The sequence below is a fragment of the Rhodamnia argentea genome, chromosome 11, assembly GCF_020921035.1.
Source record: "Rhodamnia argentea isolate NSW1041297 chromosome 11, ASM2092103v1, whole genome shotgun sequence".
NCBI lineage: Eukaryota > Viridiplantae > Streptophyta > Magnoliopsida > Myrtales > Myrtaceae > Rhodamnia > Rhodamnia argentea.
In genome coordinates this window covers 3,174,093-3,201,602 of record NC_063160.1, presented here as the reverse complement: position 1 = coordinate 3,201,602, position 27,510 = coordinate 3,174,093, and the positions used below count along the sequence as shown (strand labels likewise).

Below are 27,510 nucleotides of genomic sequence, written 5' to 3'. Positions count from 1 at the left end.
TTGTTGATTTAGAAAATGGATTGAAATGAAAGAATGCTCTAAAATTTGGGCAATAGTGTAATTATAAACAGTAATAGTGCTGAAGGATTGACTTGACTTTCAAATGAAAGTTATGGAATAGTTCAAGGACTATATTGAACGAACTAAAAGTCCAAAAATGACTTTATCATTGAACCAAAGTTTATAGACTTTGCTGTGTCATTTCCCCATCTTCAATATCGTCAATAAGTGGAATTTGGCTAGAAATTTTCTTTTTCCAGTCAACTATTAGTAAATTACAAACAAAACAACGATATATCCTTATAATATGTAGCTTCCAGTGGTAGACTACTAAGTGTTTTTAGATTAACATGTGACGACTGACAAGGTTGAGTTTGTCCTCCTCTCTTTTTTTTTTTTAATAATAAATACACTAGAAATTCTAAAACTTATAACAAAAGTGCAATTGCATCCTAAAATTTTTAAAAGACATGAAAGTGTAGTCAAATCCTGAAACTTTCAAAAAGTGCAATTAATAGAAGGGATTGATTTCACCAATTTGACAAGTTTTAATATTTGATTGTACTTTTTAAAAGTTTTAGGACTAAATTGCATTTTCTGACGAGTTTTAGGACTTAATTGCCATTTTTAAAAGTTTTAGGATTCAATTGCACTTTTGTGATAACTTTTTAGACTTCAAACCTTAAGTTGACGTGCAAATACAATTCTATGGAATATGAAGGCTCTAATTGTTTCACAAAAAATAACTTTCAGTAAAATATTTTTCAGATTTTTTAGCATTTGGTTTGCAAAAATAAACAAGGCAAGGAAAATACTATCCACTTATGGAAAAAAAATATTCAGAAGTGAGAAAAATATTTCATCTTTTTTAGAAGAGGAAAACATTTTCCATCATCTTTCCTCCTCGCACTCTTTCACATTCATTTTCTTTTTAATCATTTAAAAAAATTTGATGCTTTAATTATTCTAATTTTAAGTGATTTTATTTTGTTCTTTTATTTTATTTTATTTTCCTTTTTTGTCCTTTTTCTTTCTTTCTTCTTTTGCTAATCGCGGGCCACGACGACGGCAAGCGACTAGCCACAGGCGAGGCTCGGTGACCTTGACCTCGTCGCGGGCAAGGTTCGGCCAAGCTTGCCTTGCCAAATCCGAAGAGGTCGAGCTCGTGTCGTACTCAAACAAATCTGGCAAGGCTCGGCCTCACCCGAGGCTAACACGAGCTCAACCACGCTTGCCTTGAGTGTGGTCGAGCCTTGCTAGAGAACAACGACTTCGAGGCTTAGCCGATCCGGCAAGGCTCAAACTAGCCTTGCTAGATTTTAGCAAGCTCGAGTCTCGCCGGATCGATGAGGCCCGAGACTCCACCTTGCGTGGGGCTGGTCATTAGGCGACCACGGACTGGCTGCGAAAGAAGGAAGATGAAAAACAAAAAAATTTAAAAAAAATTAAAAAATGCCATTAACAAAAAAGATTAAAAAAAATTAATATGAGTGCAAAGAGAGAAATCAAATTGAATTTTTCATACCAAAGAGTGAAAAATCATTTCTAGTTTATTTTCATATTTTAGCCAAACAACGGAAAATATCGTCATTTTCACGAAAGGTGACTTGCTAAAAAATATTTTTCAGAAATGCAACATTTTTCGTGAAATAAATAGAACCGAAGTTGCAAAGATGTCACCGGCAGTTTTGTCTCAAGCATAGAATTCAGAAATTGGGAAGTACACAGGGGAAATTGCTATTGAACTTCGCAACTGCGAGAGAAACTCCAATTTCTTCGGCACAGATCATGCATACTTTGCCTAATACCTCAAAAGAAATGAACTCACAACATCCCCAGGATAAGAGACGGCAAACAGCATTTTTCTCCGGCTCTGCTCCACAAGAGACTCCGAAATTGAGAACGGAGGGTTACCATTTCTCAGTTTTATTTGGAAAAATTTCCAAATTTTTTTTAAAATTATTGTAATTATGCCAATTCAGTCCTAAATATTTTTCTAACCAATTAAATTCTAAAAATTTTGCATTTATGCCAATTCAGTTCTTCCGGCCAAAATTGAACGGAAATCACCGACAAGTGCGTTTAGTGTTGACGTGGTCAATTTTTAACAATATTTTATATATTTTTGAATTTTTGAATTTTTATTTTTATTTTCCTTTTCCAAGTCAATTGGAGGAGGAGGAAGAAACAAAAAAAAAAGGAAAATGAAAATGAAAAGTAAATAAATGAATTCAAAAAAATATTAAAATACTATTAAAAATGAGCCATGTCAACGCCGGCCGTGCCCCGTTAGCAATATCCATCCAAAATTGATCGGAAGGGCTGAATTGGCATGAATGCAAAAGGTTTAGCACTAAATTGATACGAATGCAAAAAGTTTAAGATTAAATTAACATAATTGTAATAGATTTAAGACTTTTATGATAATTTTTCTGTTTTATTCACTAGAAACAAAAACTTGAGATTGATACAAGTTATCCAAAAGAAGAGACCGGAATGGTCGCCGTGCAGTGAAGAGTTGATAATTGCCCTCGATCCGCCTTGTTTTAGAAGCAATTAGCTTTTCGAGGGAATTTTTAATCAATGTGCTGAAAAACAAAATTAGGACGTGTGATTTACGCGGGCCCACTTATGGATGGGTCGTATATAGTGCCCAATGTGCAGTGTTATCCCTCCATGAATAGGCGGTCGGCTTCCTTGTGCTGTAGATGACATCCCTCGCCAGCGAGTCTTGTTCGGTACGATTCAGACAAACAAAAATTTTGATAAGATGGTTTTCTCTTTGCTTAGTCACGGCAAAATGATCCATTCTCAACCACTCGATCCTCTTCCATGGTGATCTTCGGGTTACTTGCACCAGAAAAATTCATACAAAGACGAGAAGAACGGAAAGGCGACACCAGAATCTTTGCTAAATAACCGTCATGGAAGACTTAACCGTCTTCTTTCGTGGCATGACTAACAATCATCCCAATCATTCACTTTCGAATTGCAGAACACGACAAAGAAGACGACACTGCTCATGCTAAGAGAGTGGTTTCGTTCTGATATCGCGAGGCTTTCTTCAATGTTAGTGTGAAAATTGACACCGGACATTTTGAGGTAACTTAGAGACCAAACTAACTTACTGAAAAGTTGCACCCTTCTTGCAGTTTTCAGAAGTAGCAGACCGCCATGAGCAGATATGCGACTGTCTGTCCGGCACAGCAAGAATGCAAGAGGACTAGCACAAGAACTATGGATCGACTGAGTTGAGATCCAAGAAGTGCAGACTAATATGCATCGGGTTTTCAGTAGGTATGAGCAAAAAGGACCAACTAAACCGGAAACTGACCGCACCGGACCCTAAAGGTGGGTTCGCTTCAGCTCCTGGTGGCGTCCGTCCGGTTCTTAGTTCCATAAAATGTTGACAGAGACAGAGACATTCTCTTCGATGCATGATGCATCTATTTCGTTCCTCCACAAATGTTGCTCTAAGAGAAGTACAATAGCGTATGATATGGAACAAATTTTGAGAAATACGCAGAGCACAGGAGCAGAAATAACCATAGAAAAGGATAACTCATCAACAAAATCTTTCTAATAATGACACTGAAAGGAAACACAAGCTTTCCCCTTCTTTCCCTTTTTTCTTTAGCACGCTCTGAACATAATTTCGTGTTTCGTACCATCCTTTGATTCTCCATTTTCTGTTCACCTTGATAGCTTGACATGACGATCAAAGCCGATTCGATCATCCAGTCAAACAAATTACCCATATTCACATCACGACATACATGCTCTGCTCATAAGTTCGACAAAACCTATGATATGATCGTGGGCAGTGACAAAAAAATCCCACTAATAGCCAGCTTATGTTACCATCTAAGCGACCCTCGCACGATGGTCTCTTAGCGCAACCTTAGTTTCCATTCTTATGGAAACACAGGCGAAGCCATGTATTAACACAACACACACAAATTCCAAACGTTATATCAAATACCACCAGGAAGTAAGATTGACCTGTCTCAGTTTTTGGACCTGAAATGCCCCAGAAGCCTACTCCAGAAGCCAATGTCTTCATTGGGCACCAGTTGCGGCTCTGGATCTCTGAAATTTGCCTTCTCACTAAGCTCTTCGAATTCATCCACGAGATTTTGAAGCCTCGCGACGAACTCAATAAGAAGTGAAGTGAATGTTGCTAGAGATAAGGAGCTAGCGCTCTCATATACTTTCGACTCCGGTTCGTTGGGCAAAGGATTTGCACTAAACGAGAGACGTGGCCACGACGCCCTCTTAATCATACTGTCTGAGGAAACAAATTCAGGAAGCGTTGAATTGACAGCTGCATTCGAGAACTGTGGTTCCCAAATATCACTCAACGAATGTATCACTCTCTGTCTATTTTCAGCATCTTTAGAATCTTGGATGTTCTCCAAATCTTCGAGTTCCTTGGGCTGCGCTGCGGATTCCCAGCTCTCCGAATTAACCAGGAGGTACGACTTCTCATCTATCTTCATCTGCAGCTCTTCGGCTGCGTTATGCACTGGTAAGAGTATGTCTCCAGGGCTTAATTTCTCCATCTGTTCGACCTTGCTTCCAAGCTCACGTAATACCTTAGCTCCTTCAGTGCCAACCCTTTGAAGCACTTCACTGAAAACCTTTCTCTTTTCTGCTGGTGCCTTCAACAAGTAAGGACACAATGAGAATTTTCCCTAGCGATTATCAACTTGCAAATGAGATGGGATAAGAATACACTGAAAACACAGATATGCTCAACCAGCAAATGTAAATCGTCCCTCTAGAGTCTTGGAATCCATCAGAATTAAGCTGCACACATCATAGCACAAAATGGGGAGACATATAGTGCAACTCAAAGGAGAAAGGCGCCACACAAACACAGGTTAAAAAATTCATGCGATTAGCCACATCAGACGCAATCAACCACTGAGACAACATCATCACTAAAAAATTAGAAGAGGTCGAGCAGGAATTCACTAGATTACCTGTATCTCGGATAGAATGCAGCCATGCATCGCCATCACCATGAAAGCGCAATACCTCAGAGCTCCACTTACTTCCACGTAGTTTCTCCAAGGATATTTAAATGACCTATACGGGCCATGAGGTGGCTCCCATCTCGCAAAATCTAACTGCCATTACAAAAAGGTTGGTTATGATTCCCAACTGATAAAAAGAAGCGGGCAAGAGCATACCAGTGATTCCTCTTGACTGAGAGATTGTACAGCCGTCCGGTAACCATTATACAGTGGGTCATCAGAAGCTTGGTACGTCAGTATTTTCGAAGGAACTCTAGTATATTCCACACATTCCAAATATCCAGTAACACACCCTGAATAAAATTGCCTTATAAATTAGCACGCAGAGCTCTCTTTTCTAGTAATCATACAGAATCGGGAGCAAATATCCCCACTGGTCCTTTAGCAATATTTTCATTTTACCATGGAACTTTGATTCCCATCACTGCCAACAATACAAAATTCAGAGGAAAAAATTGGAAGAATGTTAAAAGTTCAGTGCTAGCAATCATACTTGAAAAAGATATCTTCAACTGGTTTTTGAATTTAACGGTAATTTGACAGAGTGGTAAACTTGAAACAATATTCAAAGTCGAATGGCTGTGTGATGCAATCCAATGCTCATTGATAAGAATGAGAGTCGCCCATGATTGAATGACAAAAAGAAAATTTAGGAGATTGATCAAACCTTCCAAGGAAGTAGCTACACCCTTGAAATTCTTGACAACCAATTTGTGCAGGTCCTCCCCAGCCCAGATTGGGTATAGACAGGTATTAACAACCAAACATATGACAGCTCCAATAGCGATGAGCATTAGCCGGTAAAAAGCTGTTTCGAAAAATGTTGAAGAACTCCCAGATACCATCACAATGCAGTAAGTCAACAAGAATACCCGAAACCCATATTCGTATGACTTCATGGACGGGTAAAGCTTAGCATAACTGGCACAAAATCCTGAATACCATATGGAAAATAACATCAAAAAGATCAGAATGAGACCTATCGCAAGACTTCAACTGGGGAAAAGAATCTAAATCAGCTATTGAGCAACTTGACTCCAGCTATGCAAACCTGCTATAAAGATGCTGATTACAAGGATAAACTCCTGCAAATCACCAGTCATGGTAGACAGCTCCGCAATGCCAAGAGCAATACTTCCGGCTAATAATGTCCCGAGGGCCCTATTAAATCCCTTGTTCAGAGTTGCACCTAAAGATTGAAATCAGAACAACAACCTTCACTATCTTCCCTTGTTCTTCAACAGCAAAAACTGAACTGAACCCTTTGAAAAATCAAATCTACAAACATAAGTACAAAAGTCCCCCAAAAGAAAAGTACACGGCTGAAAAGGAAACAGCGTGATTCATTCATAAGAACAGCAAACCTTATTCTTCAAAAACAGGGCAAAACAAGAAAGAAATAATACCTACGCTGAACTCAAAAACCACAACGACGGTAAGAATCGCCCAGATGGAGTACTGGCTAGCATCCTGGAGAGGCTCTTTCAAGAAGATCACCAGCGAAACAAGGGCCAAAGACAAGCCCATCTTCGCGGCGAAGACGACCTTCCGAGGATCGGAACGGCCCATCTCATACAGCTTAACCACAACATCCTGCAACCAATTCCAGCAATTCACAGGCCCATCCGAAATCGACCTAAAGCACCTGCATTTGGCGCCATTATCGCTCCCATCCGTGCTGTTCAGGCCGAAGTCAGAGTACCCTTTTCTGGAGAGGAGCCTCTCCTTGCTCTTGTCCAAGAAGCTGTGCCTGAAGGACCCAATCCTCGCGGCCATTGCACATGAAAGAAGGCAAGCAAGGAAAGGATTTCCAGAGCCGAGGGACAAGTCGCCAGAACGGCAGAGGCGGGTGCGCAGAAGAATAAGAAGATGGTGGTGACTCTGCACTCGGAATGGCCTGCGGAATTACAAAATGGGTCGAAGAATTATGGAGTGGATAGGGACAGACAGGGACAGGGGATTGGAGTGAAGCGAGGAGGAGGTTCAAAGGGCGAGCTTGGAGAGTTAAAGTCAACGTGGAATGGTAGGCCACGACGGGTCGGGTCGGGTCGTACTTCCGTATGTATCCACAACAAAGTCCATATCACTCACGTGCCCTTTTATTCACTTAGTTCTTTTCGAGAGAAAATGAGATAAATAGTCCGTACAATTTCATGTCTAATATCTTCCTTTAAATTTGTATTGATTCAATATGACCCTCGAACTATTCCTAAATATTCAATCTAATCCCTGAAGTTTTTATTTGTTCGATATAATCTTTCAACTCCATCACAAAGTCAAAACAATTCTTTTGTAATTGGTATTATCCACAAGTTCTCGTAATTACGGTATTGCCCATTCCGTGTACTAAATCAACAGAAAAATAATATATCTTTTTTTGTTTTATATAGATATCACTGTTGTCTTATTTAAGTATATCTTAATTTATAAGCTCTATGATAGCAAAAACATAGCCTCACACATAGTTATATTGTATCCATACTATTCTTACTTTAAAAATAAGTTTTTTTTTTTCATGAGAATATTTTATAACAAACATTAATTTTTCTCCCGATCTAGAATTCCAGATCCGCGAACTCCCAAATCTGAAATAGCAGATCTGGATCTAGCAATGGCAGCTCGACCATGACCACGAGCGACGTGCAGAGAGGGCTCGACTTGGACGACGGCGCCTGCGACGCCGTAGGTGTGGGGTTGTGCCTTCCAGATCTAACATGCGAACTTCCAGATCCGGAGTAACTGACGGCGGCTCCTCCATGGCTGCCATGTTGTCGATCCCACTTGACTTGCTGCCATGCTGTTCATTCTCAACAGAAGTGCATCAACCAGCCTTGTTCGTTCGACCACTCCTGTGCTCAATCTCCATGTTGAATTCAGGCCACGACACAAGTACCAGTTTCTTTGTTTCCTCACCGATGAAGTGTTCTCTAGATGGCAATGGAGTTTGCTGGGATTGCGCCCCTAAAGACACTCGGAAAGTTGGACCAGTCACGGTGCTTAAAAACTGATCGGAGACTTATGGATCGCCAAATCGAAATAGTCATATTACTCGATTCGATTGTCTTTTTCTTTTAAAGTGCCAACGTTATTTGGTTCAGTTTAATGACACGGGCTTTTCTAGCATAAGAATCTTTGGATGATTATGAGAATAACAACATGTTGTGAGCCATAAATTCTTAAAGAGTGAATTCCATAATAATTTTTAATTAATTATCATTTATTTTTTGTGGTCCCAAATGAACTGTTAATCTCACAGTTACCCAAAAAATTAGTGCATAATCAATTTTCTAATAAACACCAGCAATGGGACATGTCCAGTTGGATGATCGCGTGACGGGAAGAAAATGAGTAGTTATACCAGAAGGTGGGTACAACTAAAAAGATAATTGGAAATGTCCTGTTTTGTCATTTTTATTTTATATTGCAATTGCAAGGGTACTCTTGAAAAATGAAAACTTCCCTTTTAACTAAATAATGTAGATGTGATAGATAGAGATTAAACTATCAACTAGGTAAAATTTTGCTCCTTTCATTCAAGAGAGTAAGGAGAGCCACAAAAATTTAAAAACCCAAGCAATACCTCGTGAGGGGCGCAAATGATAACCATTTTGTTTTTGGAAATAATTTATGGTTAGAAATAGATTTTTCTATCTATATTCTCTGAAAGTTTCTAACTAGAGAAGCGCATTTGATAATGACACCAAGTTTCTATTTCTTGGAGCACAAATTCGTGTGATAATAACATAAAATTTATATACAAGTTGTTGAAGATATCAATTTTGGTCGCAAATTGAACACGAAGCAAGCGATAAAGAGGGAGGTGCGGCTAGGTCACGACAACAAAGAAGGAGAGAGAGACTCATCTTGTTGCGATGGAAGTTAGGGTTGCAACGAGAGATGGAGCTATGGTTGCTTCAACAGACATTCGACAGTGGTGGCGAGGTTCCTTGCGGCGATGGAACCGGAGCGAAGATGAGATTGAGAAGTTCGGCTGAGTTTGTGCACATGAGAGACAGAATGCGAGAGAAATAGAGGAGAATGCACGCGAGACGAAGGGAGTGAGCAACTAGAAAAGTCTTTATTTCTATTTATGTCCCAAACCTATTACTGGTCTAAAATTTGTTCCACTAATAGAAAAGTGAAGTTACGTTATCAAGCGGATTCCTATTCCAAACTTATTCCCAAGAACAGAAAATTAGAAAAACAGAATGCTTATCATGCGTGCCTTATAAGTAAATCTAATTTAGTTGGCAACAGTCAAAATAAGTAGGTTGTAGCAGTTGTACAGTGGACGTCTGCAAAAGTATTCTAATAATTTTGGTTTCGCCTAAAATTACTATAAACTAAAACCATGTCATATCCATTTAATTATAGAGAGATCTCCCCCCAGTGACCATATAAAATGGAGAGTAGACCTCCAAAAATTAATTATAAAATGGAGAGGAGAAAGAATCAAACCAGATTGAGACCACCTGGGAAGATTTGGGTCGGGCCTTTTTTTTTTTGGATGTTGCGGATTTTATGGGGCCGTTAGGACATGTTCATTTGTCAGCTTTGAACAAGACAACGTTCATTTCATTACAGATGCTGAAGTTCGATTACGTATCTCTGCCTTTGGACGATGTTCAAAATGTCCCATCGTCGTCACAAAAATTGGAATTGGATTTGTTTAAGCCGTCCAGACTTGTGGTGCTTAGCAGATGAAGGGTCGTGGACCACAGCTTTTGTCCTACTTGTAAAATGGAATGTTGTCATTGTAGCTCCAACTTGACAATTTTTTGAAGTAACTTGCAAGTTTGATGTTTCATTCAATCAAGCCAATCCAGTATGTCTTTGGTGAGGAAATTGGGAAATAATGGCGCCATCGAGTAACTAAATTTGGGCGTTGATAATTTGTCCTAAAAATGGCGACGCTTTCAGTTAGATATACAAGAAATAAACATGGCTAAGGAGGTTTGATGGATGAATTTTGTGGAGCACACTTCAAGAATTTCATTTTCGATTAGTGGATAGATGGAAAAAATACCAAAAAAGTCATAAACGTATTGTAATTATGTCAATTCAGTTCTAGACCTTTTTTTTTTTTTTTACTGATTCAGTCCTATTTTTTTTTTTTTTTTACCGATTTAGTACTCAACCTTTTGCAATTGGCCAAATACACTTAATTGGCAACATATGAAAATGTTTAGAATTCAATTGGTAAAATTAAATTGACAAAAGTGCAATTGGTCTAGATTTTTTGGTAGATGAACAGTAGTTTGTACTAAATTTGTGATGAGGTACCTGTTTGGAATTTCAAGTGCTATTAAACTTGTGTAATCTACTTGTTCAAATTACTATTTCAAGTGTTTTTTTTTTTTTTTGGTCGACCAAGTCTTTCAAAGTTTGATTCTTTAGCGAAGGGAGACTGTTCTCGTGCTCCTTAAAATTTGATTCTTTGCCAACGTACCGTGTGCAATCGACAAATAAATTTGGTGCTTTTGGAATTGAGCGAGGAGGATGAAATAGGGCTGCTCGAGGGTGTTTCAGACTCTTTCATCCCCATGAGGACGATGGTTGTCTTGTCGTTATCTCATGGACTTCAAAAATTTCTCTTACGGAAGACTGGAACGGCGGCCAAGAATGCGAGTTGGAAGTTAGAAGATAGCGCAGGAGTGGAGGGGAAAGAAGAAGGATGAAGACGCAACCGCAATGCTGAAAATGTCGACCGGCAAACTCAATTCATCCGTTCTTTTGTATGAATACGCGACGCTGAGGTACTTGAAGCCTTAATGAGCCCCATAAGCATAAAGTAAGTTAAAAACAAAATAGTTGCTAAGGAGTTAGTTTTTCGCATTGTTTGTTCTAGAGGTGTCAATATTGGTTATTGATCCACTTTTTAACTCACTTTTATATGCTTGAATCATATACGGGTTCACTAAATTTATAAAGCCTATTCAAATATGGGTTTTAATGGATTTTGGCTCAATTCATTTTCGATCTATTTTTGACCCATGAGCTATAGCTTTCCAAGTGCCTCACCGCTACCGCCTCCGCTCGCCCGTCGCCGCCCACCATCTCTATCCGCCCCACCACCGCCTGCCCACTACCGCCACACTACCGCCACCACCCGCCGCTTGCCCCCACCGCCAAGCTGCTACCGCCGCCACCCGTCACCCCCACCACTGTCGTCCGTGCAAGAGTGCGCATAGTAAATGCTTTATTTGGTCGTTCGCTCTTTTCCAGCCCCACTGGATACGTACCTTTGACTTTAAATCCAACTCAAGGACAGCAACCCAACAAATTGGTGATGCACGCTTGTATCCAAAAGAAAAAAAATGGCCATGAGGATCTTCGTCTTAGGTTTAAATTCAAAAGTGTGGTGAGGAGGAGGAACGACAATTGAATGGGCTCATTCTAGGGTTGATGTGGTAGAACGTGTTTGTTGTAATCTGTTGCACAAGCGAAAGGATGATCCTAGAGTTTGCTCATGTTGAGCCAAAAATGATCTCAAGAAGTAGATGGCAACCAATATTGGTCGAAAAAGATGATTTAGATGCAATCGATAGGTATATGATGATTAATGCAAATTTTATTGAGGTGCATTTTCAATTGGTGATGTCCAGAAGTAAATCTTCCTCATATTTGTAGCAAGAGAAAGATGCGTCCCTCTCGCTTCTTCGAATCGCCATCGATAGATAACCCATATTTTCAGAAGTCATTACATGGCGTAGGCATTGTGGTCATGGTGCATCCGCTTGAGGATGCCCATTTCCTAGAGAAACACAGAGCAAGAAACTGCAAACACGGGGATGCATTTCTTGATTGCTCGAGCACAAGCCTCGCAATGCATATGAACGCCGAGCGCCACCGTGATCACCCGTGGCGGCTGAACAGCATTTCGTGCCCAGAAAAATAGAATCGAAAAAAGAACAATCACCGAAGAAGAGGGAAAAGAGAAAGAAATCAAATGAAGAGCGAAGACCCCAAAGTTGTAGAAAGTTGAATCCTTGAAGTGAAAGAAAGACACGGACCTCTTCTTTCTTCTCTTTGGGTGGTGGCAAGCGGGCGGGGGTGGCGAGTGGGCGGTGGCTAGGGGGAAGGCGGGCGGCGCCAATGGCGGGAGACCGACAGGGGGCTGCAGGGCGGCCGGCCGCGGCAAGCGGGAGAGGGTGGCGGCGGAGAAGGGTGGGAGGTGCCAATATGGGTTAGCTTGGGTATTGTAGGTAGCCTTATCCATCAGAGCTCCAGCGTTCCCGGGTGTCGTCCGACGCTAATTACGAGCTCTAATTTAATATGATATTATATACGAGAGAGGGTACGGTGCACACGTAAGCTAAACAACCCAAAAACAGGCAGTGGGCTATCCAAAAGAAATACAAGTGCATGCATAAAAAAAGAAAATGGATGGCACGCTTAAAATGTATGGCCTTAGTAGGGTTCACTACGAAAAACATGCGTTAAAACACTCATAAAATAGCACAGACCACTCATACAGGCAAAGACATGGTATTATAAATATATATCTACATATATGGGTTTAGTTATATTATCTTGTATTTAAAACAACCCAAACGAATACACTGAGAAGATTTAAAAGAAAAACTACTTCAAGTACTATCTGCCATCCCCGTTGGCGAGCTTTGAGATTGTCACTTTCGACTACGGCGGAAGAACCTAGCTAGCTGAAAAAGAGTTAGACAACGGGGAATGAGCGAATGCTCGACAAGTAAAATATCTAACCTATCGACTAAACTAACTATTTATCACTTAACCAAGCGGGACTCGGCACCCACATCAAACAAGCAATCACAAACACGAATGAGACATGATAATGACTTCACATAATGTGTGACTCTCACACACATGAGCACGCACATGATCCATTTAGGGCATGTTTGGTAACGTTTCTATTTCTCTGTTTCTGTTCTCCGGAACAAACAAGGATCAGAAACATATTTGATAACGCAAATGATTCTGATTCTGATTCAACTCCCGGGAACACTTTTGGACTAAATATAAGAAACAAAAAAAGTTATTTCTCCAAAAAAAAGAACACTTTTGAGAATAAAAAAGGCAACGATAGTCTTTTTTCACTTTTGTCGTGAGCCCGTGAGGCATGGGCCCGATCAACCCGACTTGGTCCAGATAATTTTTTTAATAAATTTTTTGGATATTAATAAAAAAATTTTAAAAATAGAAAATCATTAAAAAATCCAAAAAATTCATAAAAATCTACAAAAAAAAGGAAAAAAATCAGAAAAAATTCTAAACAAATCTAAAAATTTAGGAGATTGGTCATTTCAACAGGTCAATCCTATTTTTTTGAAGATTTTGCCTTTTGATTTCTCCCAAATGATGATTTTCCCCTCATGGGCAAATCGTTAAAAAAAATCCTGAAAATTCCAAAAAAAAATCTCAAAAAGTAGGAAATGAGTTCATTCAACTGGCCAATCCTATTTTTGATGAGTTTTCCTTTTGATTTTTCCTAAGCATTGCTTGATTTGTTGGCGGAGTGCCATGCCGCATCGATGACCATCCACGTAGTATCCAAGGTAAAACCGAGCCACCTATGTGGCGATGATGGATTTTTTTTTATTCCGAGCAATACAAGATAATTAGAGTCACCTCTTTAATTGTTGGCATATGCATAACCTCAAGAGAAGTATGGGAAAACAAAAATTTTAGCTTGTTATCCTTCCATGGAACAAATCTGAAGCATCCCTATTTTGGCCAAAAAGATGTTATGGTGCAACAGGATCGCATTTGTGGGGTTTGAGGAAAGTCATCGAATGTGATTATGTAATTATTTGATTTAAATGATAAATTGGGAAGAGAAATTATTTCCCAAAATGGAAATTTTATGCGATTACAAACGCATTCCGATTCTCTAAAATTCATCCAGGAAACGTAATCAAAAAAATTCATTCTAATCAGAATCATTTTTTTAGAACATAAACATTACCAAATATGCCATTAATTTCCATTTCCACTTTAGAACGGAATCATGGGACACAGGGCATGGTTACATGAGGGACACATGTCTCACTTTATATCCGAGGGACACATGCCTTGATTCGGGTTTTACCTCAACTTTTCATCCATAGGACGTTGGCCATAAGAATCATGAGGGACATGTGCCTCATTTTTCTTATGGGGGACATAGGCCTCGATTTCCCCTACCCCGACGATCACGAACCACAAGAGTCCACAATTTCAGCAGGTATAACCCAAATACGTCACGGGCATCCCACAGCTACATGGCCAAATACTCAAATGCAAGACAGCAATCAATACCTAACATTTCAACCAACACACACACTACGACGCACCTCATACATCAACCCAACCACTCGGCCACATGCCCACATACACCATACATATCAAGTGGACAAACCTTGACACAACCGGCGTCATTGCGCCCAATCAAGCAAACAAATAGTTAGGTTAGTGGGAAGGATAGATGCTCCACTTGCCTTAAGTCCTTAGCTTGAGAAGATGGTGCTTGAATCACCTCGAACCCGAGCTCGGATCGTCGTCTCTCCTCCTTTAGCTCAAGGCCGAACCATCCCTATAGGCCTTCCAATTTCAATTTACCTCAATTCAACAAAAATCATAACAATCAGGCCTCAAAATCATCTTACCCAAGATCCATAGACACTAGATCAAGCGGTGGATCATCCAAGGAAACTCATCTTCTCTCACATGCAACTCAATCTTCCCCTCAAGAAACTCATTTTCCAATTTGATGATTCAAGCTAAAATGATCGACAATTGGGTAGGAAAAGGATAAATATAGAGAGGTACTTGCCTTAGGGTCATCCACGAAGAAAACGGAAGCTCGATTATCCATGAAATGAGCTCGGGTCGCCTCGTTCTTCTTCTTGGTAGGGTGTGGCCGAGAGGGTGGAAGGAGAGGGAGGGTTAGCGACTAGCAAAAGAGGCTATACCAAAGGGAAGAGAGGGCTCCCAAAGGCTAGGCTATCGTTGTCTTGAGCTGGAAGGTGGGGTGATAGTGTCGGGCGGAGGTGTTGTGGGCATGAGAGACCGAGAGAGCGGGAGAAGGTTCTCGGGTAGAAGTAACGAGGGGAAGGGGAGCGTACACAAGAAGAGAGGGGGAGGAGAGATTAAGAAAGAAGAGGGAGAGTCTTTTATAAATAGAGGAGATGAGTAGGTCGCTTAACCTAGAGGGGAGAGAGTTAATAGCTTCGCAATCTAGTTTTTGGACCAACCTTTGTACCCACACCCAAAGTCTTAATCAACATTTTACCATGCCTCAACTAGAATTTCAACTCATAATCACCACTAATCCTCACCTGGGCTGATTATTCCGCTTAATAATCCAATTTGCGAAAATTCTGATCGTCACAACTCTCATATCCTTAAGAAATTTTGTCCTTGAAAGTTTCACCTTTAGCCCCTCCTTAATAGCACCATTGCTCCGGTGCAGCGTCTAAAATTCATCGCTAAACCTTAATACACCACCACAGGTTTAAGCATAATATCCCACAATCATCGTTCGTTCGCTTCCTTGCGAACATCAACCACCGATTCATCTCGACTTCATATCCGTACGTTAGAGTCAGACATATAAACTAACCATGGAGCTCTAACAATTCAGGCCTAATTCATCCTCATCCAAACCTACTGTCCAATCCATCTATTGATCACTATATTATATCCACAAATACCTACAGAATCATCAATCCCTAAGAGAGTGGTCAACGAATCTCTTATCTAATAAGTAGTCTAAACTACTTTCTACCCCTGGCAATCACAAACAAATGCACTTGTAAGTTTTAACATGTATATACCTACCAAACACTTCAACCACTAGTGCACCTTATCACTTCACTGACCCGCTCTTATACCACCTTAATGTAGTGATCCTTACCCATCAGAGCTCAGGCGTCCCAGGACGTCGTCCGATACTAATTACGATTTCTAATTTAATATGATATTATATATAGTAGAGGGCGCATGCTGAAGCCGAACAACCTAAAAACAAGCAATGGGCCACCCAAAAGAACTATAAGCGCATGCATAAAAAAAGAAATGGTAGGCACGCCTAAATGGTATGGCCTTAGTAGGGTTCACTACGAAAAAACATGCGTTAAAATTCCCATAAAAAAGTAGGAACCACTCATATAGGCAAATACATCTAGTATTATAAATATATATCTACATATACGAGTTTAGTTACATTATCTTGTTTTTAAAACAACCCAAACGAATAAACTGGGAAGGTTTAAAAGGAAAACTACTTCAAGTACTATCCGCCATCTCTGTCGGTAGGCTTCGAGATTGTCACTTTCGATTGCGACCGGAAGAACCTGGCTATCCGAAAAGGAGTTGGACAACTGGGAATGAGCGAATGCTCGACAAATAAAGTATCTAATGTACCGACTAAACTAACTATTTATCACCTAACCAAGCAGTACTCGGTACCCATATCAAACAAGCAATTACAAAGACAAATGAGACACGACATTGACTTCACACAATGCATGACTCACACACACATGAGCACGCACATGATCCATTTAGTTTTCCATTTTCACTTTAGAACCGAACCATGGGACACAGGCCATGGTTATGCGAGGGACACAGGCCTTACTTTCTATTTGAGTGATACAGGCCTCGATCCTGGGTTTTACCCAACATTTTCATTTATGGGACACCAGCCATGAGAATCATGAGGAACACATGCCTCATTTTCCGATGAGGGACACATGCATTGATTTTCCCTACTCCGGAGCTCCATTCTAACTGGACACAAGCTATGGACTTCCCAATTTCCACTCAGGCTCCCGCGGGGTATTCGTCCGGACACAAGTGAATATTAATCGTCCTTGTCGGGACACATGCCGATGTGACCTCGGTTTTTTAGTCAGATTCATGTATAATCCAACCGTCCATCCACCAATATCTCACATGTCAAACTGACTCAGAATTTATCAAGCAATGCCATCCACCACGCGCATGCTTTGATACTTAACATGTAATGCATTTAACAACATAACCTAAAAATCCCGAACCACAAGACTCTAAAATTTTAGCAGGCAAAACCCAAATTTGTTACATGCACCCCACGATTATGTGGCCGAACACTTAAACGCAAGACAACAACCAATACTTGACATTTCAACCAACACATAGACTACGACGCACCTCATACATCAACCCAACCACTTGGCCACACGCCCACATACACCATACATCTCAACCGGACAAACTCAGATACAACCGACATCATCGCTCCTAATCTAGCAAACAAATAGTTAGGCTAGTGGGAATGATAGATACTCCACTTGTCTTAGGTCCTTAGCTTGAGAAGATGGGCCTCGAATTGCCTCGAAATAGAGCTTGGGTCGTCATCTATCCTCCTTAGCTCACGGTTGAACCTTCCACATGCCTTTTAATTTCAATTCACCCCAATTCAACAAAAATCAGAACGATCGGGCCTTAAAATCATCTTATCCAAGATCCATAGGCGCTAGATCAAGCGGTGGCTCGTCCAAAGAAACTCGTCTTCCCTCACATGCAACTCAATCTTCCCATCAAGAAACCCATTTTCCAATTTGACGATTCTAGCTAAAATGATCGACGATTAGGCAAGAAAAGGATGAAGATATAGGGGTACTTGCCTTACGGTCATTCACGAAGAAAATGGAAGCTCGATTGTCCATGAAACGAGCTCGGGCAGCCTCGTTCTTCTTCTTGGTAGCATGTGGCCGAGAGGGTGGAAGGAGAGGGAGGGCAAGCGACTAGCGATGGAGGCCATACCAAGGGGAAGAGAGGGCTCCCAAGGGCTGGGCTGTCATTGTATTGAGCTGGAGGGTAGGGCGATGGCGTTAGGCGGAAGTGTTACGGGCATGAGAGATCGAGAGAGAGGGAGAGGGTTCTCGGGCGGAAGTAACGATGGGAAGGGGGGCGTACGCAAGAAGAGAGGGGGAGGAGAGATTAAGAAAGAAGAGGGAGAGAGAGTCTTTTATAAATAGAGGGGATGAACGGGTTAGTTAAGCTAGAGGGGAGAGAGTTGATAGCTTGGCGATCTAGTTTCCGAACCAACCTTCGCGTCCACATCCAAAGTCTTAATTCACATTTTACTGCACCTCAACTAGAATTCGAACTCGTAATCACCACTAATCTTTGCCTGGGCTAACTATTCCGCTTAATAATCAAACTTGCCAAAATTCCGATCGTCAGAGGTATGGTCGGGTCGGGTGTGGGTCATTTAATTTTCATTGCATGAATATGAGTCAATATGGGTCGGACCATATTCGACCTAACCCACCCATTTGACACCTCGAGTTTGATCTAGTGTAATAGCATATCTTTCCATCCCTCTGTTGTGTATGCTGCAAATACACCAGGGCAGCCTTTATGATCTCGGTGAGAGAGATTTCAAGGCAGATTTGTGCTCCTCCTAGGTTTTTAATGGGAGATTTCAACACTACATGCAATCTTTTGAAACTAGTAATCTAGAATATGTTAATGAAGCTGATCTTGTGGATTTTTGGGACATTCTACAGGATGCTTCGGTCCAGGATATTCAGTCGATTGGGGATCTATTTACCAGAACCGATAGAAGTTTGAAAGGATTTGTGGGTCGCCAGCTTGATGGAACCCTTGGCAAGACCAGGAGTTTCTTATCATTGTCCTCACATTATTAAGTGATTATTCCTCTACGAAACCATGTAAGTTCCTCAACTTCTGGTCTAAGCAAACCCGACTTCTTGAAGCCTTATAGGATGTTTCATGGATCCTAATGATCGGGTTTCCATGCCGGTGCCTGCGGAGTAAAAATCATTGTTGCTTATAAAAAGGATGGAGAAGCTGCTAGTATAAATGTAAACGAGCGGTGCATCAAACTTTCATGAATGCATGTACTTAAGAGTTGCTAGTATTGTTAAATGTGATCGTTGTTTCAAAACCAAACCACCTCTTCCTTAAGTAATCTTGTACAATTAGCTTGTGCTCTTGGGACATTATTGATACTGTGAAAAACTTGAACCATAACATTGTGGAGAGAGTGGCTCCCAAGTGAGACGACCGATCGTGTCGTAGTGTGACAAAAAATAAACCCTAATTACTAACTGTAGTTAGTGATAAAAAGAGATCGAACCACGGGGAAAAATAAGGACGAATTTGAGTTTCTTTTTTTTTTTAAAACTTGGTAATTTAATCTAATGGTAGAATTCTATTTAATAAAGTGTAAACAATCACGAGAAAACTATTGCCTTTGAGTCTCGAATCCACGATGCATTTTTATTTGATTAGCCTCTTTGTTTGCACTATCAAACCTAACAAGCTACAAGCTTGCTAAAGTCACGAAGATAATCCACGACCTAACCTTGTTATAACCTATCTTGTCGATCACTATCGTCTTTCGCTTTCCAAGCTTGGCACACATAGTTTGATCGGATATAGATTATCATAAGCCATGATCGTAAATTGCAATTAAAACTATTGCTTGGGTATGAAATTAGAATCACCTAAACCAAAATCATAAACTTGATTTAACTATACAATTCTTGAATAGAATAGATGAAAGTAGTCTCTCCCAAACAATTAAGTGCAATAACATAAACTAAATAGAAAGTTTAGAATTCAAACAAAAAGTATCGTTTCATCTACACTCAAAGACGACAGAATAAATTTAGCTACTCATGGAGGTGATTGATGGAGAAGAAATTGATGAAGAAGCTATGGTCGAAATGAATTTTTGCCCGTTTCCTCCTTTTCTTTCTGCCTCTTCTTCCTCTTTTTTTTTTTTTCTCACGTGCCTCCTTTATATTTCGGCCCTCCTTGTGTTTTCTTTCGGAATATTTGATCAATCAAGAGCTTATGGAAATCCAAACCTGCTAAATATAAGATTTTACAAAGTTCGTTAAGGATCTTGGATTTTAGGAAATATTAGATTTAACCAAATCTCTATAGTTAGAGAATATTTCAAATTCGGTCTCCCATAAAACTTCCTCCGATAATCAAAATATCAGCCAAATAAACTAATTTAATTATTAATAATTATTTGAAACCCATAAATTAGATACCCTTTTTATGCATAAATGTGGACCGATCACACTCCCCAACTTGTACTTTTGCTCGTCCTCGAGTAAAAAGGAAAAATCACACCATACTCATAAACTCAATCAAGGCAAGGAAAACACCTTCTACCCTTCTTTAGCTAAATGCATTAGTAAAGTCCATCCATATGTCAAATGGCAAGACACAAATCAACTATTAATCAAACCATGTCATCCTAAGCTCAAAACAACAAATTCCTCTCGTCCACCAATAAGTTATCATTGACATTCAGTATCCCCTATTGAGAATTACACAAGCCATAGGGTTATATAAGCATCATCCCAACATATATTTTCTTGTTTTTTTTTTAAAACTGCATAGATTCTCTAGTCCGTGCAATGTTTTGACCCCTTAAGCTTTCTAGATGGTCCATGTAACGAGCTTTAGGTTAGTTACTCTCAAACTGCAAAAGAGCTTTAAGGAACTAGGTGAAACACTCCTCGGACTTACTTGCTCGAACCGAAAAGGCTTCAAGTCAAGATAGGACCAAAGAGTTTATAGCAACATTAGAAATTTATTTAGCTAAGCTAACAACCGTTGATGCAAAACTTCATGCTTGTAACACAAAGCCCCGGCTACTAGCAAGAAGCCGCTATCACTAAAACCGTACAACACCTCAACCGTTTGACGCGAAACTTCGTGCTTGTAACACAAAGCCCCGGTTACTAGGCAAAGGTATCTACCAATCAAGGCTTGCAAAGATTCCCATACATACTAGTGTTTACCAATAATAAGGATGCTCATAATGCCAATAAAAACCTATTAGTAGAGAATGTACTAGAGCTTGTACAAAGCTTAACACAACATAATCCGGTTAATAACTAACTTGTATCCAGCCTTAAAGTAAATTAGTGCACTAAACTAATGCATCCAACATAAAAAAAAAAAAAAATAGAAAGACATCAACCTCACAAGAAAAGAGAATATTGAATGATGTAACTTGAAATAATTTGATCTTTTTTTTTGGGAATTCGAGCAAAAACTAAACTATCCGATTATCCACCCTCCCCAACTTAATTGACATTGTCCCCAATGGCGTGAAGAATTAAAGAACGAGAAGGAACAATACAACCTAGGGAAAGTAAGCTCGAATCCTACATGTGAAATCTTGAGAGAAGCTAACACCTCAATTTGCATAAGCCTTGTATAGATAAAGCCTAAAAAAAAACGTAATAGAAGTAAAAATGAAACAATATGAAAAAAAATACTCAAACTGTGGGTTGTCTCCCAAAAGTGCTAGGTTTCTTGTCTTTAGCTAGACATGGATGGGATCACTCCTCAAGCATAGGCTCCACCAAGGATGTGGATTCAATAAGTTGACCATTAGTAAGGCCGTCAATATAAGGTTTTAAGCGTTGTCCATTCACCTTAAGAATTTGTCCCGTGCTAATATTTTGAATTTCTATAGCACCATAGGGAGAAACTTGAAGAACTTTGTAAGGTCCATCCCAACGAGAGCGAAGCTTGCCTGGAAATAGACGAAGTTTGGAGTTGAAGAGCCAAACCTTTTGATTAGGTTCAAAGGTCTTGCGGACAATGTGTTTATCATGGAAGGCTTTAGTCCACTATTTGTAAAGTTTAGCATTATCATAAGCATCATTGCGCAACTCCTCTAATTCCGCAAGTTGAAGGCGACGATGTGAACCGGCTTGTGTCATATCGAAATTAAATTGCTTGATCGCCCAAAATGCTCGATGCTCTAACTCGACCGGTAAATGGCATACTTTACCAAATACCAACCTATAGGGGGACATCCCAATAGGAGTTTTGTAGGTAGTTCGGTAAGCCCATAATGCATCATCGAGGCGTAAGGATCGGTCCTTGCGATTTAGCCGAACCGTATTTTCTAGAATTCGCTTAATCTCCCGGTTATAAACTTCCACTTGACCACTAGTCCGAGGATGGTAGGGTGTAGCAACTCTATGGTTAACTCCATATTTCTTTAAAAGTGTCTTGAAGCGCCCATGGATAAAGTGAGAGCCACCATCACCGATAAGAGCTCGTGGAAATCCAAATCTACTAAAAATATGACTTTACATGAATTTGATTACCACCATGTGATCATTAGTCCTTGTGGCAATTGCCTCAACCCATTTAGAAACACAATCAACCGCTACAAGAATATATTCAAAATCAAAAGAAGTAGGAAATTGTCCCATAAAATCAATTCCTCACACCTCAAATATCTCAACAATAAGAATAGGATTAAGAGGGAGCATATATCGACGAGACAAATTGCCCAACTTTTGACATCTAATACATTGTTGGCAAAATAAATGGGCATCGCCAAAAAGAGTAGGCCAATAAAAACCATTTTGTAGTACCTTCAGAGCCGTTTTCTTACCCCCAAAGTGTCCTCCACAAGCATGAGAATGACAAAAGGTGAGGATACTTGCAAATTCGCTTTCGGGAACACACCGACGCAAGGTTTGATCTAAACAATATTGGGAAAAGTACACTAGAAGTGCCATAACTTGTGTACGGTGTTCACTTGAGTGCCATAACTTTCAAAAGGTTTACTTAAGTGTCATAACTTTCAAAAATCATTCACTTGAGTGCTACGTCGGAGCAAAATTGTTCACTTGAATGCTACAAGTAACTTTTCGCGCGTGCCACGTCGGCTTTCCGGCGTCTACGGTAACTTTTCCAACGTCTACAGTAACTTTTCCGGTATCCACATCAGCTTTTCTGGCTGCCGTGTCAACATGGCACTCAAGTGAACAATTTTTAAAATTTATGGCACTTAAATGAACATTTTGAAAGTTATGGTACTTAAGTGAACGCCGTACACAAGTTATGACACTTCTAGTGTACTTTTCCTGAACAATATTTGAATAAGTCGGGATCCTCCCAAAAATAAAATCGAAGTTGAGAAAAGAATCGGTCTTTTCGTGCTTAGACCATCCAACCGGAAGCCGACCTATAGCCAAATAGTTCACAACATGAGCAAACCATGGAGATAAATAGTTAGAGATAATAAATAATTGCTCATCTGGAAACACATCATGAATAGGGGCAGTAGTGGGTTGATCAACAATAATGAGAGACAAATGATTTGCCACCACATTTGCTATGCCCTTCTTGTCTTGGATTTCTAAGTCAAACTCCCGCAGCAAAAGAATCCACCGAATTAGTCGGGATTTGGTGTCCTTCTTTGCTAATAAGTGCCTTAGAGCTGCATGATCAGTATAAATTATCACTTTAGATCCCAATAAATAAGAGAGAAATTTATCTAAGGCAAATACAACAGCTAGCAATTCCTTCTTAGTAGTAGCGTAATTAACTTGAGCTGCAGAAAGAGTTTTACTAGCGTAATAAATAACAAGAGGCTTCTTGTCTAGCCTTTGTCCCAAAACAGCCCCCACATTATAATCTGATGCATCACACATAATTTCAAAAGGTAAAGACCAATTAGGAGGCTGAATTATCGGTGCTTGAGTTAGTAACGAACAAAATTTGTGAAAAGCGCTCAAACAAAAATCATCAAAAATACATGGAGCATCTTTTGCAAGCAAATTACATAATGGTCTAGAGATATTGCTAAAAGATGGAATAAATAGCCTATAAAACCCAACATGCCCAAGAAAAGATCTAACTTGTTTCACCGAATTAGGAGGTGGAAGTTTTTTAATTAATTCAATCTTTGCTGGGTCCACTTCGAGTCCATGTTGCGACACTCTATGTCCTAATACAATTCCTTGTTGGACCATAAAGTGACTCTTTTCCCAACTAAGGATGAGATTTACTTCCATACAGCGTTGTAACACCCTCTTAAGATTCTGCAAACAAATATAAAAAGAGGATCCAAAAACAGAGAAATCATCCATGAAAACCTCTAGAAACTCACCAACCATGTCCGAGAAAATCGCCATCATGCATCGTTGAAAAGTAGCTAGGGCATTGCATAATCCAAATGGCATTCGACGAAATGCAAAAATACCAAAGGGACATGTAAAAGTTGTCTTACCTTGATCTTCCGGACACACAAGTACCTGATTATAACCTGAGTAGCCATTAAGAAAACAAAAGTAGCTCTGCCCTGCTAACTTTTCAAGAATTTGATCAATAAATGGTAAAGGAAAATGGTCTTTTTTAGTGGCAGCATTTAATTTGCGATAATCAATACAAACACGCCAACCCGTAGTAATACGAGTAGGAATCATATCACCTTTATCATTAGCAACAACAGTAATGCCGCTTTTCTTAGGAACCACTTGTGTAGGACTTACCCATTCACTATTAGAAATAGGATAGATAATCCCCGCATCAAGCCACTTGACCACTTCATTCTTTACTACTTCTTTCATGCTCGGATTTAGCCTTCGCTGTGCATCACGAAATGCTTCTATGTTATTGTCGGTATAAATCCGATGCATGCAAATTGTTGGGCTGATTCCTTTTAGATCCGCCAATGACCATCCAATAGCTGCTTTATGCTCTTGAAGTACCTCAATTACTTCACTTTCCTGCTCACTAGTCGGATTAGAAGCAATAATAACAGGCAAGGTGCTATCTAGACCAAGAAAGACATATTTCAAAGTAGATGGAAGAGGTTTCAATTCCAAAATAGGTGGCACCTCAAGAGAACATGGTTGAGGTATAGATAAAACTTTAGGGAGTAATTCAAATCTAGGCACCCAAGAATTTGACTGAACATTTAAATTACTCACTTCTTTCACCATGTTTTCCTCCTTAGGAATCAATGACTCATCCGCTAAACACCGAGACAAGCAATTTACTACCTCATCATCAATTAAGTCCACACAAAAACAATCCTCTTCACTTTGAGGTCTCAAAGCCGCATTGAAAATATTCAGACGGAGCTTTTTATTGCCAAATGAGAGATCCATCGCTCCGGACTCGCAATTTATACATGCATTAGCAGTATTTAGAAATGGACGACCTAATATAATTGGAGGTAGTTTTCCTGGCTGCACCAACTCCATGTCAAGAACTAAGAAGTCAACGGGAAAATATAAGTCATCAATTTTTACTAAAACATCTTCCAATAAACCTCTGGGTTCTTTAATCGAACGATCAGCGAGTTGAAGTATAACCCCAGTTTTCTTTAACTCACCCAAACCAAATTTTTCATAAATTGAATTAGGCAATATATTCACACTTACACCTAAATCGAGTGGTGCTCTTTCAATTTCCACATTACCAATGACACAGGATATTATAGGCGTACCTAGATCTTTAAGTTTGGGAGGAAGTTTCATCGAGAGTACGACACTAACCCGTGCAGGTAAACGAACAATTCGCAAGCTACTAGTATTTAATTTACGCTTGTGAGTGCACAAGTCCTTCAAAAACTTAGCATATGCCGTGACTTGCTTAATGGCGTCAAGGAGAGGAAGGTTGATTTGCAGTTGCTTGAAGAATTTATCATCTCCTCTATCTTCGTTCCCTTCTTATCCCAAAGATCGGGTTTGATGACTTCAGAGCTGGTGGGAATGGTGCTTTTGTTACATACGTGTCTGGTTCATCTTCCCATCTAGTCATCCTTGCTTTGTTCTTTTGCTAGGGTGGATCTTCCTTCAATATTCTATCTTTAGGATCGGTATCAAGAAACGGTCGATCTTCAGCTTTTGTACTTCTTTTCCATTGCGTAGGATCATGACCGCCTTTGCTTGCTCATGATGCCCCCGGCTACTAGGTTGATTATTGGGATTACCAACAACTTGACTCGGCAACCTTCCCTCTTCTCTATGATTGATAGTTAATGCTAATTGGCCTATTTGAATCTCTAGCTTTGCAATGGACTGAGTGTGCGAATGGAGTAATTGAGATGTAGCCTCTAGTCCTTGCAAAGTTCATAGTACCTTTTCTTCAAAAGATTGTTCATTTGGTGTAGGATGAGGAACTTGTGGAACCCGCACATTGTAAGGAGAGCAATTAGCATAATTATTCACTCGGGGTTTATAAGAGTTACCTTGTTGTGGCTGTCTCCAAGAAAAATTGGGATGCTCTCTCCATCCGGAGTTATAGGTGTTCGAGTAAGGATCATTAGTAGACTTATGAAACCCTTGGGTTGCTTGAACCTACTCTTGTGCAAAAATCAATCCTTGTGTTAAACCCTTGCCAGAGTATGATGGATCATGTGCAACATACGCCTCTTGCTGGGAGTTTTGTCCTTGGAAAAGAAATTGATCAAGTCGCCTAGTTAAAGCATCAATCTTAGAGTCCACACTCGAGACTTTGGCATTCACTTCCATGAATTGACCCACTTCAAATAATGAGACTTTTCTTGCAAGACTTGAGTAACCCTGTTTCCATGATAAAGAAACATGGTGCATGGAATTTTCACTCAACATCTCAAACAATTGCCATGCCTCGTCTCCATTCTTGTGAAAAAAGGTGCCTCCACAAGATGCATCCACCATATGTCTAGGCCTCTCATGGAGTCCATCATAAAAGCTCTGCACTAGTTGCCACTTGGGAACCGCATGATGTGGGCAAGAGCGCAACAAATCTTTGAATCTCTCCCACGTCTCATGAAACTCCTTACCATCAAGCTGACTGAAGCTTGTGATTGCTCTTCTAATCTTGGTAGTATGCCCAATGGGAAAGTATTTCTTCAAGAATAGGCGCTGCAAATCTGCCCAGTGCTGACCACTTGTATCCAAAGAATTAAGCTAGTGCTTGGCTTTATCCTTTAATGAAAAAGGGAACATAATAAGTTTCAGTGCCACATCAGAAAAGTTCTGCAACTTCATAGTAGAGCAAATCTCCAGAAACTCATCCAAATGCTTGTAAGATTCTTCATTGCTGAGACCGTGGAATGAGGGTAGCATCCGAATGACACTCGACTTAATTTCATCTTGTGCTTCTGCAACTGCTGGGACTCGTACCTGCGAATTAGATGTGTATGTAGGAGGAGTGAAGTGATCACTCAAAGGTCTTTGCTATTCTACCATTGGTGAAGTGTTATTTTCTCCTAACTCAACCTCCTCTGCCTTCAAAGTTCGTTCTTTCGTAATCTCTTGGTCCAAATCTGTTAGAGTTGGATGTACCGAATGATGCCCGTGCATAACCTAGCTAAAAAAAAAATTAGCAAAACTAAACTACTCACGTTAAAAAAAAAAGATAAATAAAGAACCGTGCCTTAAGTTTCCCCGGCAACGGTGCCAAATTTTGATAGTGTCGTAGTGTGACAAAAAATAAACCCTAATTACTAACTGTAGATAGTGATAAAAAGAGATCGAACCACGGGGAAAAATAAGGACGAATTTGAGTTTTTTTTTTTTAAGCTTGGTAATTTAATCTAATGCTAGAATTCTATTTAATAAAGTGTAAACAATCATGAGAAAACTATCGCCTTTGAGTCTCGAATCCACGATGCATTTTTATTTGATTAGCCTCTTTGTTTGCAATATCAAACCTAACAAGCTACAAGCTT

At 39.9% G+C, this 27,510-nt stretch overlaps 1 protein-coding gene and 1 non-coding gene across 2 annotated transcripts; one reads left to right on the top strand and one right to left on the bottom strand.

Annotated features, from left to right (window-relative positions):
* Positions 1-3,515: 3,515 nt before the first annotated feature.
* Positions 3,516-7,028, bottom strand: LOC115744112 (aluminum-activated malate transporter 4-like). The gene is made up of 6 exons (XM_030679211.2): positions 6,446-7,028; positions 6,091-6,228; positions 5,707-5,973; positions 5,196-5,332; positions 4,986-5,132; positions 3,516-4,661 (listed from the first exon to the last, which is right to left on the bottom strand). The coding sequence occupies exons 1-6, from the start codon at positions 6,813-6,815 to the stop codon at positions 4,008-4,010; spliced, it is 1,713 nt and encodes a 570-aa protein (XP_030535071.1). The 5' UTR covers positions 6,816-7,028; the 3' UTR covers positions 3,516-4,007.
* A 19,524-nt stretch (positions 7,029-26,552) lies between these two features.
* LOC115744143 lies at positions 26,553-26,659 on the top strand. The gene has a single exon (XR_004015788.2). It is a non-coding gene; the product is annotated as a small nucleolar RNA R71 (small nucleolar RNA).
* Positions 26,660-27,510: the final 851 nt, after the last annotated feature.

Excerpts from the sequence above, each read along its gene's own strand:
- LOC115744112 (XM_030679211.2), bottom strand. The coding sequence starts at position 6,815 with ATGGCCGCGAGGATTGGGTCCTTCAGGCACAGCTTCTTGGACAAGAGC. Across the intron at positions 5,333-5,706 it reads TGTAGCTACTTCCTTGGAAG|GGTGTGTTACTGGATATTTG; the intron begins GTTTGATCAATC and ends AATTTTATTCAG. Across the intron at positions 4,662-4,985 it reads GCATTCTATCCGAGATACAG|GCACCAGCAGAAAAGAGAAA; the intron begins GTAATCTAGTGA and ends TACTTGTTGAAG.